The 14936-nt window shown below is 30.4% G+C and overlaps 1 protein-coding gene across 1 annotated transcript; it reads left to right on the top strand.

The window, feature by feature from the left end:
* Positions 1-994: 994 nt before the first annotated feature.
* On the top strand, positions 995-2167 carry LOC139876119 (uncharacterized). Its single transcript, XM_071863419.1, has one exon. The coding sequence runs from the start codon at positions 995-997 to the stop codon at positions 2165-2167; it is 1173 nt and encodes a 390-aa protein (XP_071719520.1).
* The last annotated feature ends 12769 nt before the right edge of the window (positions 2168-14936 follow it).

Here is a 14936-nt window from a genome sequence, read left to right as displayed (position 1 = left end):
GATCGCAGAGTTTTTGTGGGTTAAAGGCCCGCAATCGCGGAGGTCAATCCTCCAGCTCACACTTAATTTGGCAACTAGCTCGTCGACATATTTATTTATTTATATATAATATATATAATTTATATAATTAATTATATATTATATTAAATTCACGTGCATAGTTGACTTGAAATTTTCATTCCGATAAGTCGTACGTCGTCACTTGACACATGTCCCGGTTCTGGTTTTTCGAACGTCCCTTCATACACTGAGAATACTTGTACTTTATGTTTCGCGACTCATACCTTTGTCAAACTATAGACTTAAATTATTCATAAACTATACCACTCGAAATATAACTTATACATTTGAGTGTTTTGGTCATTTACTTCTATAATTCATCTTCTCGTTATTTGTTTATATATATATATATATAATAACAAATCATTTTATAACCAAGTTAATATTATATTTTATAGTATTGCTAAATATATATTTTCAATAATAATAAACATGTTTTAAATACATATCTCAATTTATTCATATATCTAATTCCAACAGTTAATATTCCTTTTTATTGTATGTGTCCAAATTACGTTATTTAAACAAACACTTTACCATTTATTCCGAATATCGTTAAGAATGAATGATTTCCCAAATTAATGTGGACCTCACAACAGAGACCCGTAATAATATCATAATCCTTAAGGGGCTCATTAAATATCTTTTAATTCAATCATTTGGCATATTCTTTTAATTCCGTAGTTGAATATATCAATCCGATAATCAAACCAATAAGTTTAATGCACAGTATCATTTACTTAACACTTTGTTACGTTTTCAAGTTATAGATATGTATCTATTTACATATAATTGTTCGCGAATCGTTGAGAACAATCGAAGGGTAATTGAATAGTTCAAAATTTTGAGATTTAGTTTTACAGACTTTTCTTATCGTGTCAGAAACGGTAAAGATTAAGTTTAAATTTGGTCAGAAATTTCCGGGTCATCACATATGAAGATTATCTCTTTAAAATTTCGGGGGTTTGGGCGTGGGAAGGAAAGTAAATTTGGGGATGTTAAAAAAATTTGTTTTGAGAAAAAACCGACAATTCTTGCCCTTCAAGAAACTAATTGTCATCTCCACAATGATAATTATTTTTTTGCTCTTTGGGGTTCGATGGATTGTAGATTTTGTCAAAAAGATATTGTGGGTAAATCCGGGGGCCAAATGTTAATTTGGGATAATACTCAATTAGTGGCAAATAGTGAACTAATTAGTGATTTATTTATTGCAATTCGAGGGCACTGGAAACAATCGGGAGAAGAATCAATTATAGTAAATATTTACGGGCCTCACGAGAATGCTAATAAGAAAAAAATGTGGGAAGCGTTGGAGAAACTTATGTCTTTAAGTGGAGTTTCGTGGGTTCTTTCTGGCGATTTTAATGAGGTTCGAGATGCCTTCGAAAGGTTCAATTGTGAATTTATAAGTTCTAGAGCAAGACGGTTCAATGAGTTTATATCTAGGAATAGATTGGTTGAAATTCCGTTGGGATGTAGAAAATTTACAAGAGTTAGTGATGATGGGATTAAAATGAGTAAGCTTGATAGATTTTTGGTTTCGGATGATTTTCTCATAACTTGGCCCGACCTCAAAGTTAATGCTTTGGACCGGTTCTTCTCGGATCATTGTCCAATTGTGTTACTTGATATTGAAGTTAATTTTGGCCTGAAACCTTTTAAAATTTTCAATGAGTCGTTTCAAGTGAAAGGGATTGATGAAGTTATATCTAAATCTTGGGAGGTTGAATTAGTTGGTAATAAGAAAGATTGCGTGTTTCGGAATAAGTTGAAAAGATTGAAACTTGATTTGAAGAAATGGAGTATTGAGCACTTTGGTGGTCTTGATGGCGAAATCAATGATGTAAAGAAAGTGGCCATGGATCTTAAACTTAAAGTGGAACAAGGTTGTCTTTCAAACTTAGAACATAGTAAATGGTTGGAGGGTAGGAAGATTTGGATTGAGAAAGAAATGGTGAAATCTAACATGTTGAAACAAAAAACGAGGGTAAAGTGGATGACAGAGGGGGATGAAAATTCTAAATATTTTCATCATGTAATGAGGAGGAAATATAGCAAAAACAATATTCGGGGTATGATTGTGAATGAGATTTGGTGTCAATAACTTCAAAAATTAAAGAGGCGGCCCATGGTCATTTTAAAAATATTTTTTCGGCTAATAGGGGCAATCGGCCAAGTCTTGAAGATTTGACCTATGCAACGTTTTCTTCCTTAGAAGCTGAAAATTTAGAGGGCAAGTTTTTGAAAGATGGAATTTGGGAGGCGATCAAAAGTTGTGGGAGTTCTAAAGCACCGGGACCCGATGGTTTTAATTTGGGTTTCTACAAAAATTTTGGTACGTTATTAAAAATGATTTGATTAATGCGGTGAATTGGTTTTGGGATAATGAAAAATTTTCTAGAGGATGTAACGCCTCTATTGTCTCTTTAATTCCTAAAAAAACGACTCCCTTAGCTTTGGTGACTATCGACCCATTAGCCTCATTGGTAGTTATTACAAGATAATTGCCAAACTTCTTTCTAATCGTTTGAGAAAGGTAGTACCAAAGTTAATTGGTTCGGAGCAAAGTGCTTTCATGGGTGGAAGATATATTCTCGATGGTGTCTTGATTGCTAATGAGACTTTAGATGATCTTAAGAAAAATAAAAAAAACATGGTCTTATTTTTAAAGTGGATTTTGAGAAGGCATTTGACTCATTAAATTGGGACTATCTCATTGAAGTGATGAAATGCATGGGTTTTGGGCAAAAGTGGAGGCGTTGGATTTTTTCGTGTTTAAAAATGGCATCAATTTCTATACTTGTAAACAGTTCCCCTTTCAAAGAATTTAATCTAAGTAGGGGCGTCCGACAAGGTGATCCACTTTCTCCTTTTCTCTTTAAAATTGAGGCGGAAGGGCTTAATATTTTAACAAAAGTTGCAGTTGAAAAAGGCATGTATAATGGAGTTGAAGTGGGTATCGATAAGGTAGTGGTATCTCATTTACAATATGCGGATGATACAATTTTTTTCGGTGAATGGAGTAAAAAAAAGCGAGAAATCTAATGCTTCTCCTTAAATGTTTTGAAAGAGCTTCCGGGTTAAAAGTGAATTGTAATAAAAGTAATTTGTTTTGTGTTGGTGTTGATGCTAGTGATGTTAGTAGCTTAACCGATTGTGGTGGGTGTCAACCGGGTGTGTTTGCGTTTACTTATTTGGGGTTACCGGTTGGATCTAAAATGAAGAAATTAAATGATTGGTTCCAGGTGATTGAAAAATGTAACAAGCGTTTAGCGCATTGGAGAGCAAGAACGGTTTCTTTTGGTGGTCGATTAACTCTTGTCAAATCGGTTCTCTCGAGTTTTCCTCTCTACTATTTCTAGCTCTTTCGTTCCCCGCCTTGTGTGTTAAAAAAATTAGTGAGTGCGCGTTGTGAGTTCTTTTGGGCCGGGTCGGGAAATAATAAAAAATTGTCTTGGGTTAAATGGGAAAAAACTCCTTCTTCTTCACGAAGAAGGAGGGTTAAATATCTTGTCTTTAAATTGCAAAAATTTGGCTTTATTATGTAAGTGGTGGTGGAGGTTTAAAATCGAAACCAACACTTTGTGGGTTAAAATTATCCAAAGTATCTATGGCATTCGCGGTAGATTGGAATCGAGTATAGGGTCAAACCGAAACTCATTTTCAACTCTATGGGTTAATATTTGTAATGCAGATTTTGAAGTTGATAAGTTGGGAATTCCTTTTTCAAACTCCTTTATAAAACGGATAGGTAATGGAGAAGACACGAGCTTTTGGGATGATGTGTAGATTGCCGGTTGTAAACTGGAAGAGAAATATTGCAGGCTGTTCCGTCTGGAACAGAATACAGAGGCAAGGGTGCCTGACAGTGTAGAGACCCGTCCTAATCTATCTGGACGAATACATTACATTTGGTTACATCACGATGTACTTGACCTCTATATGTTACATTTTACAAACATTGAATTCGTTTTTAAAATACAAACTTTCATTTCATCAAAAGTTGACGGCATGCATACCATTTCATAATATATCTAACTATAATTGACTTAATAATAATCTTGATGAACTCAATGACTCGAATGCAACGTCTTTTGAAATATGTCATGAATGACTCCATGTAATATCTCTAAAATGAGCAAATGCACAGCGGAAGATTTCTTTCATACCTGAGAATAAACATGCTTTAAAGTGTCAACCAAAAGGTTGGTGAGTTCATTAGTTTAACATAAATAATCATTTCCATCATTTTAATAGACCACAAGATTTTCATTTCTCATAAATATACGTCCCATGCATAGAGACAAAAATATCATTCATATGGATTGAACACCTGGTAACCGACATTCACAAAATGCATATAAGAATATCCCCATCATTCCGGGATCCTTCTTCGGACATGATATAAATTTCGAAGTACTAAAGCATCCGGTACTTTGGATGGGGCTTGTTGGGCCCGATAGATCTATCTTTAGAGTTCGCGTCAATTAGGGTGTCTGTTCCCTAATTCTTAGATTACCAGACTATATAAAAAGGGGCATATTCGATTTCGATCATTCAACCATATAATGTAGTTTTGATTACTTGTGTCTATTTCGTAAAAACATTTATAAAAACAACGCATGTATTCTCAGTCCCAAAAATATATATAAAAAGGAAATAATGAAACTCACAGTAATGTATTTTGTAGTAAAAATACATATGACGATATTGAACAACGGAACAATGCAGGGTTGGCCTCGGATTCACGAACCTATATCATTTGTGTATATATTAAAACGTATAATCGCAATCGAACAAATATATATATATATATATATATATATATATATATATATATATATATATATATATATATATATATATATATATATATATTATTAGTGATATAATTTTTATATTCGTAACTTTTATATTTCATGATTGATATATATTAGTTTTATATATTTAAAAATATAAATCTTGTTATGTCATATGTATTAAATATTTTATTTATATTTCATTTGTTTGTTAAGAATAGTAATTATAAAATACTATGATAATTTTTGTAGTAATAATAATAATGATAATACTAGTATTAATAATAATGATAATGATATTAATGATTATCATAAGAATAATATTAATGATAGTTCTATTAATAAATCTTATACAAATGTAAATAACAGTTTTTAAATGAAAAGTTTAATAATGTTAATTAATAATACTAATGTTTTAAAAAAATCAATACTAATATTAATTAAAATAATAATAACATTAATAAACGTAATCATAATAATACTCCTAGTACCTAGATGATAAGATTAATAATAATGTTAATAATATTTATATAAAAATATACAAATGATAATAGCGTCTTCAATACTTATAAATATAAATATGACATTAGTAATAATAATTATAATTCTACAATCATATTAATAATCCTAATTATAATTATAATACTTATACTAATGTTAACGATAATGATAATACTCCTAATTTGATTAATAATAATGATATTTCTAAGCATTTTAAATAATAACAATTATCATTATCATAATTATAATAACAATGGTGGTAATAATAATATTCGTCATGTTAAAAATACTTTTAATATTAATTTTAGTGATACTAATAGCTAACACAATAATAATAACATAAATGATATTAATAATAATAATAATAATAATAATAATAATAATAATAATAACAATAATAATAATAAAAAAAAATGTTAGAGACTACCTTAATGTATCAGCTTTAAAAAAAAAATTAACAAACTGACAGGGCCGGGACTCGAACTCGCGACCTCTCGTAAACCCGAACCAACACCCAACCATCTGAGCTGCAGCTCATTATTCGAAATAACACTGAATAATTTAATACTTAACCCGTAATCTATCTGTTTCCACTTCTATCTTCTTCTTCATTCTTTCAAATTAAAACCGACTGAAATCATTATAATCATCATCGTCATCATGCTCATCCATAATCGTAATCATTATCATCTCCATAACATTATCATCATCGATTATCATTATTATCAACATATCATCGTCATCCCCGTGAATTATCATCATCGTCATACTCCTCATCATTCAATAATCATGATCATAACATAATCATAATCATCTTTTATCGTATAACATGCATCTTAATTATCATCATGTTACAATTCGTTTCTCAGCAACATAAATTGGGTATTGACCCAACAATATATAATCCGTATTGAAATTTCGTTAAACATGAATGGCCCATTATAAGGGAAAGTCGACGTCTGCAATCATTAAAAGAAGATATGGTTTGTTAGTAAGTGGGATTTTTTTAGGATACAAGGGAAGAAAAGGAAAAAAAAAAAACGTCCCTATCCTAACTTTTCTCCCTCCTTCTTTTTAATCGTAAAGGAGATAATTCAATGCTCACTTTATAATATTCAGATAGGGACATGCAGCATAAATAAAAGTTTAACCAGAGATCGAATAGCAGTGGTTGGGTGACGGTAAAAAAAATAAAGGAAAACAATGGCAACGGTTGTAGCAGTTTTAATGGTGGGAGAAACAAGTAGTAGCAGGTAACGTATAGGTGGTGGTCTGAGTTAGATTGCAGGTGGTTGTGTAATTGATTCACGATGGAACAATCAACAATAAAATAGTAGATGGTTCACGGTTTGGGTTGGCAACAAAACAGGAAATCCTGCAGCCTTGTTTGATCAAGACTTGGTTGGATGGTGGCTTGAATCAGAATAGTAAAATCGAAGGTGGTGGTTTTAGGGTGTGGTTTACGGATGCATAGTGCCTGAAAAGGAAAAGATGATGTTGGGTTGTCGAGCTATTGAAGAAAGTAGTCACGATTGTAGAAGATAAATGATGGTAGTCGTTAATGGATTTTTGGGTGTAGCACTTGAAAAGCCAAAATAGAATATAAAGATGGGAAGCTTATGGTGATCGGGTTTTGTAGTTAATGATGATGGTTTTCGGTGAGAAAAGTGAAGAGTGTGGTTGCTCGATTGGCATACAACAGAAGTAAATGAAGTGGGTTTTGAATTGGGTTGATGGTAGATGGTTAAGCGAGTGTAGTGGTGGAAGTGAGGAGGTACGGTGATGATGATGGTTCCGGCCGGTTGTCACATGAGAAGGATGAGGAAGATGTTGGTTGGTTTCTCCATGTATGAATCGTATTATATATATATATATATATATATATATATATATATATATATATATATATATATATATATATATATATATATGCACTAAATGGTTATGAGAGAGACAAGCACACACCAACATTCAATTTTACAATGAATTTCACGGACCATTTAGTCATCTAAAGTAGTAATATTATATTAATAATAATTAATAATAATTATATAATAATACACTAAATAATTGAAACGTGTATTGAAGAATCATTTGGATGTTGTTTTGTAGTGGAGATGTTGGATAAATCACATTGAGGAGCAGGAGAAATTCATAGTCAATAAAGATGATCGCGATATATAACAGCATTTGTCTTGTGTCTTTAATTTTATATTTATAATAATAATTAATAAATATAATAATAATAATAACACTAATCATAATATTAATAGATAGTAATAATAATGATATTAACTAATAATAATAATACTAATTATAATAATATTAATATGATAATAATATAAAAATACTATAATAGTTTGTACATTTCAAATTTCATATTTGTATCATAATATTATTAGTCCTTATATTTATTATAAAAATTATATATATATATATATATATATATATATATATATATATAATTTTTAATAATCATAATAATAATAACTTTTTATTAAATTTTTATTATTTATACATTATATATATATATATATATATATATATATATATATATTACAATAATATAATAATAATTATACATAGAAATTATATATATTTATATATATAGCTTCATTTTTAAATAATAACTTTTTATCTTGTGTAATATTTTACTTAATTAACTCAATTGATTAAATTGTATTTTATTATTACAACTTATTATATAAACTTATATTTATATATAAATATATATCTAGTTACAACATCGTTAGCGAATCGTCGGGAATAGTCAAAGGTCAAATGATAAATGAAACAGTTCAAAATTTTTGAGACTCAACCTAACAGACTTTGCTTATTGTATCGAAAACATCTAAAGATTAAGTTTAAATTTGGTCGGAAATTTTCGGGTCGTCACAGTACCTACCCGTTAAAGAAATTTCGTCCCGAAATTTGAGTGAGGTCGTGATGGCTAACAATAAAAGTGTTTTCATGACGCATATAAGTTAAAAACTAGAGTTTTATCATCGTTAAATAATATAGATGAAAGAATTCGATTACTTGAAGCGTACGAGTGAAGCTATCACAAAAGAGTGAAATGACATAATAGATATTCGTCTTAACTTTTGATGTTGTCTTGGTTGAATTCCGGAATTCAAGGGATTCATAGAAAATCTTCAAAATCTAAAAGATCTGATTCTTCGGGATTTAAGGAAATTAAGATCTCTATAATTAATGCGGTGATTTGCCCCGATTGCTACGTCTGATATTTTCATTATAAATGAACTTCTTCCGTTCCATTATTTCCTACCACTCCCATTTTCTATATTTTAATTAATACTTTCAAATCATCAGTCAAAATGCTTCATCCAGTTTTAATTCTGGATATAATCCTGACTTTCATATCGGTCATTCTCCTTTTTCATCTACCACCGGAGGATTCTGTTAACTTCTATTATTACCTTGGGGTTATAATGTTTTTCATTCTCCCGTGTCTTTATATTGCTATACGCATTGATATACACGGTTTGTAATTCCTGTGTTGTTATTGGTTTTTTATATCTTCCCTTATATTTCAATGTCCCTGCTTCTGTCTCCTATAATTATTGTCATTCACAGTTAATGCGCTCTCTTATTTGCTGCGATATATACCCCCTTTCTATTTTGGAGCTTCATGCTTTGGTTTACTTTTCGCAAGTAACGGTCCAGAATTCATAGGTATGGAGTTTCGAATTATCATAATATACAAGGTAGAAAGGAAAGGTAGTAGCACGATTTGTTTTGTCAAATTACCTGAATCAATGAGAATAGAACTATCAAGAATATATTTTCTTGATATGTTCAGAAGTTAAGCAGAATGAAAGAGTTATGTAACATGGCACATGATGACGTTATAATCTGTGAATCATCACGTTCCATTAGAAACTCAGCATGACTTACTGTAATATAATCACGTTGATCAAGTGTCATTATATTATACTAACTCATGCATCAGTTCCCAACATTACTTCAATAACATTCATATTTTAAACTCGAAAGTTTACAAAATATAGAAACTAACAGTTTCTATATGATGTAACACTGATAGCATAAAGAGATTAATGATTTCAGATAAGAATAGTTATAAAAAATATCTCCAGAAATATGGAGGATATTTATAATGAAAGATACGATAATATCTCGGAATATTTAAGATCAGAGGATGATAGAAACTATTGTCTGCAAGGGTTTAGAGTAAGGAGCAAGATATTCTCTAAAGATCTTAGCAGACATTGAATCATTTGGATTCTTTGAAGTCAAACTTATTCTTTGTGATTTGCCCACGGCTTTCTTCATAGTTTCGCATAATCTGCTTTTCGGTACTAAATTTTCTATTGAATGTTTCCAATATAATGATACACAGGAAGCACGAAGAGGTATATAATTTGGGACGAGAATATTTATGAAAATATCCTCAGAAATATCGAAGATATTGATGATGATATTTTAGAATTTATAAGTTCGATGGTTGATGGAGAAAGATTTTCCGCAAGATTTTAACATGACTTCGGAGCAAGATATTCTCTAAAGATTTCAACGGATCTAGATTTATCTGGGTTCTATGAATTTAGGGTATGTTACTTGTATTTCTCCTTGGTTTCCTTTATGGTTAGCTCAATCTGCTTTCCAGTTCCAACTTTTCTGAGCTTTTCCAACATACTAATCTTTATCATCAAACTTTCGATGATTATGGTCGGTTACAGTTATCTACAGTTTCTGTTGCTTCATTCAGCTTTTCAACATTCAGAGTATTGATTTGTGACTGAGTGCTTTTCAGAATTTCAGAATGAGAGATCATAATTCTAAGAGATAAATGTCATATATATAACTGTTGATGTAGATATGCTGTGAGTTTTCAAAGTACTGATTGCTGATCCCCGGTAATTGTTATGGCAATTCTCGTTATAAGATGCGGATGAGTATATGATAGGATTTCAATGAATAAATATAATGATTTATCAGAGAGATTTAAGCCAAAAAGCAATGAGGTTGCTGGTACGTCTGCTGGTAATATGGTGGAATATAAAAGAATTCTCCGGTATCAAAAGGGTAATTGTATATATCAGGATTATAGTTAGGTTACCTTAAATGAAAAGTCGAAGTTGACTTGCTGGAGCTGTGACAAAATTGGCTACTTTAAAAAGAGGAATCGCAAAGTTATTTTTGCTAATAAATGTCAAAGGATCTGACGCGGCTACGTGTTAAACTTTTACTCAGTTGTCGAGAGTTTCTCAAGTGCATAACTATATGCATAAATCTTTCCTTCCGTTAATGAAGTGCAGTTGATTCATCCTAACGTTTGAGGTGTTTTCAAGAATCATGAAAGGTTTGAACGCAGAATGTAATCGTGAAGATACAAATGATGTTTAAGATGAAATCAAGTGGCAAACTTGAAGAATTATTTAGTTTCAAATGTTATAATCAATATTTTAATTCATTTTAATTGTCCAATGTTATTTATCCACAGTCGATAGTCCACAGTTGATAGTCCAATAATTCATATATAGTTTAATATATAATATTCGAATTATTTAATACGTGTCGTGACCCGTATACGTCTCAGACTCGATCACAACTCAAAGTATATATATTATTTGATAATCAACCTCAACCCTGTATAGAGAACTCGATCATTACTGCATATAGAGTGTCTATGGTGATTCCAAATAATATATATAGATGCGTCGATATGATATGTCAAAACCTTGTATACGTGTCCCGATATTTAAAGTGCGTAAAATAAATAACAGAAATTAAATAACGATAAATAAAGTGCGTAAAGTAAATAACAGAAATTAGATGGCAATAAATAAAATTGCGGGAATGTAAATTGTGATAATTAAATTGCAATAAATAAAATGCGATAAATAGAATGTAATCAGTTAGCTAGGAACAGTTAGCTGGAACAGTTAGCATGGTTTCTTAACAAAATTCCATATTGTTAATTAGTCTGTTTCTAATCAATTTTTATTGTGTCCATTATTTCTTCATTATGCCACTTGTTGGATTCTGGTAAGTAAAAATCCAAATATGAAATTGAATTTGAATGAAAATGGTTATTCTGTGGTGAACGGATTCGTATATCGATAGATGTAGGTAGGATGGTAATCGACCGTTGAATCAGATTCGAAGACTGTACAATGTAACTTATTAATGTGAAATCTTAAATATTTTTCGGGTATTACCTACCCGTTAAAATATTTTTACCATTAACAGTTTGTACGAAAGAATTTTTAATCACAATCTTTATGAAAATATATTTACATATATATTTTCTTCAGATGTAATTATGGATTTAATGAGTCAATGTGATATTAAACTCATCAGATTTACGATTAGAACTATGATACATAATCTCTAAAACATTAGAGTTTACATAATCATCATGTCGAACGAAGATAAATGATGTAGAATGATTTGTGGAACGATAATTATACTCGAGGTACAGAATGATATGTTGAGGCATGGATTGTTAAAACTTGGGTTGTTGGTGGTACTGGTGCCATTGGTGCTAAGGCTTTTGATGTTACTGGTGTTGGTGATACTGTTGATGATTGCAAATTGTATACCGTGCTCTCTAAAGTTAATACTCGAGCTCGGAGTTCTCTAACTTCTTCTACTAACCCGAGTTGTTTATCAATGTGAGGTAGAGGTCGGATATCTTTTCTAGTTCCATTAACGGTAGTTTCAAGACAAAAAATTCTTGCAAATAGGGTATAAACGGTATTGCGAACGGGTTCGCCGGTGAGCGGGTCAAGTACTCCAAGGTTAGGTGGTAGATTTGATTCATGATATGGAGTACCTTCTTCCTTTCTCCATAGGGTGAGTATGTCGCGAACCCATTCCCATTTTCTCCAGTAATCAAGGTAGTTGATTGGTTGGTGTGCTCCTGTCACGCTGTCTTCGGAGTCAGAGGAACTTGGTCGATTCGTAGAGGCCATCTTAAACGATCTCAGGAAAGATTTTTGGTATGAAGAGTTTAGTGGCATCAATTGATAGTTAGATAGTATTCTCAATGCATAATTTGCATAGATATATATAGTACCAGGATCCCTTAAATTAAGGAGAAATTTACGAGAGATATCAGGCAAGGTCTACAGTAACAGATACACTAAGATATGAATTGTCAGATACGCTAAGATATGAATTTTGTCTATACACTATTCATGCAGTCAAAGCAGTAAAATATGTCTAGACTAAGAATAATGAGTAGGTAATTTCCTAAGGATGATAAGCAGATGTTTTTCGATAAAAATGATAAGCAAAACTTTTGACATGCAGACACGGTCGAAGTCCAGACTCACTAATGCATCCTAACGACTATCAGTTAGGCACGCTAATGCAAGACCTGGTTCGCTAAGACCACCGCTCTGATACCAACTGTAGAGACCCGTCCTAATCCATCTGGACGAATACATTACATTTGGTTACATCACGAGGTACTTGACCTCTATATGTTACATTTTACAAACATTGAATTCGTTTTTAAAATACAAACTTTCATTTCATCGAAAGTTGACGGCATGCATACCATTTTATAATATATCTAACTATAATTGACTTAATAATAATCTTGATGAACTCAACGACTCGAATGCAACGTCTTTTGAAATATGTCATGAATGACTCCAAGTAATATCTCTAAAATGAGCAAATGCACAGCGGAAGATTTCTTTCATACCTGAGAATAAACATGCTTTAAAGTGTCAACCAAAAGGTTGGTGAGTTCATTAGTTTAACATAAATAATCATTTCCATCATTTTAATAGACCACAAGATTTTCATTTCTCATAAATATACGTCCCATGCATAGAGACATAAATATCATTCATATGGATTGAACACCTGGTAACCGACATTCACAAAATGCATATAAGAATATCCCCATCATTCCGGGATCCTTCTTCGGACATGATATAAATTTCGAAGTACTAAAGCATCCGGTACTTTGGATGGGGCTTGTTGGGCCCGATAGATCTATCTTTAGAGTTCGCGTCAATTAGGGTGTCTGTTCCCTAATTCTTAGATTACCAGACTATATAAAAAGGGGCATATTCGATTTCGATCATTCAACCATATAATGTAGTTTTGATTACTTGTGTCTATTTCGTAAAAATATTTATAAAAACAACACATGTATTCTCAGTCCCAAAAATATATATAAAAAGGGAATAATGAAACTCACAATAATGTATTTTGTAGTAAAAATACATATGACGATATTGAACAATGGAACAATGCAGGGTTGGCCTCGGATTCACGAACCTATATCATTTGTGTATATATTAAAATGTAGAATTGTAATCGAACAAATATATATATATTATTATTAGTGATATAATTTTTATATTCGTAACTTTTATATTTCATCATTGATATATATTAGTTTTATATATTTAAAAATATAAATCTTGTTATGTCATATGTATTAAATATTTTATTTATATTTCATTTGTTTGTTAAGAATAGTAATTATAAAATACTATGATAATTTTTGTAGTAATAATAATAATGATAATACTAGTATTAATAATAATGATAATGATATTAATGATTATCATAAGAATAATATTAATGACAGTTTTATTAATAAATCTTATACAAATGTAAATAACAGTTTTTAAATGAAAAGTTTAATAATGTTAATTAATAATACTAATGTTTTAAAAAAAATCAATACTAATATTAATTAAAATAATAATAACATTAATAAACGTAATCATAATAATACTCCCAGTACCTAGATGATAAGATAAATAATAATGTTAATAATATTTATATAAAAATATACAAATGATAATAGCGTCTTCAATACTTATAAATATAAATATGACATTAGTAATAATAATTATAATTCTACAATCATATTAATAATCCTAATTATAATTATAATACTTATACTAATGTTAACGATAATGATAATACTCCTAATTTGATTAATAATAATGATATTTCTAAGCATTTTAAATAATAACAATTATCATAATTATAATAACAATGGTGGTAATAATAATATTCGTCATGTTAAAAATACTTTTAATATTAATTTTAGTGATACTAAAAGCTAACACAATAATAATAACATAAATGATATTAATAACAATAATAATAATAATAATAACAATAATAATAATAAAAAAAAAATGTTAGAGACTACCTTAATGTATCAGCTTTAAAAAAAAAATTAACAAACTAACAGGGCCGGGACTCGAACTCGCGACCTCTCGTAAACCCGAACGAACACCCAACCATCTGAGCTGCAGCTCATTATTCGAAATAACACTGAATAATTTAATACTTAACCCGTAATCTATCTGTTTCCACTTCTATCATCTTCTTCATTCTTTCAAATTAAAACCGACTGAAATCATTATAATCATCATCGTCATCATGCTCATCCATAATCGTAATCATTATCATCTCCATAACATTATCATCATCGATTATCATTATTATCAACATATCATCGTCATCCCCGTGAATTATCATCATCGTCATACTCCTCATCATTCAATAATCACGATCATAACATAATCATAATCATCTTTTATCGTA

The sequence above is a fragment of the Rutidosis leptorrhynchoides genome, chromosome 11, assembly GCF_046630445.1.
Source record: "Rutidosis leptorrhynchoides isolate AG116_Rl617_1_P2 chromosome 11, CSIRO_AGI_Rlap_v1, whole genome shotgun sequence".
NCBI classification, from domain to species: Eukaryota; Viridiplantae; Streptophyta; class Magnoliopsida; order Asterales; family Asteraceae; genus Rutidosis; species Rutidosis leptorrhynchoides.
Note: the sequence above shows the minus strand (reverse complement) of the source record. Positions and strands in the feature narration are given on the sequence as shown.

Bases quoted from the DNA above. Each gene is read 5' to 3' on its own strand.
- LOC139876119 (XM_071863419.1), top strand. From the start codon at position 995: ATGAAGATTATCTCTTTAAAATTTCGGGGGTTTGGGCGTGGGAAGGAA.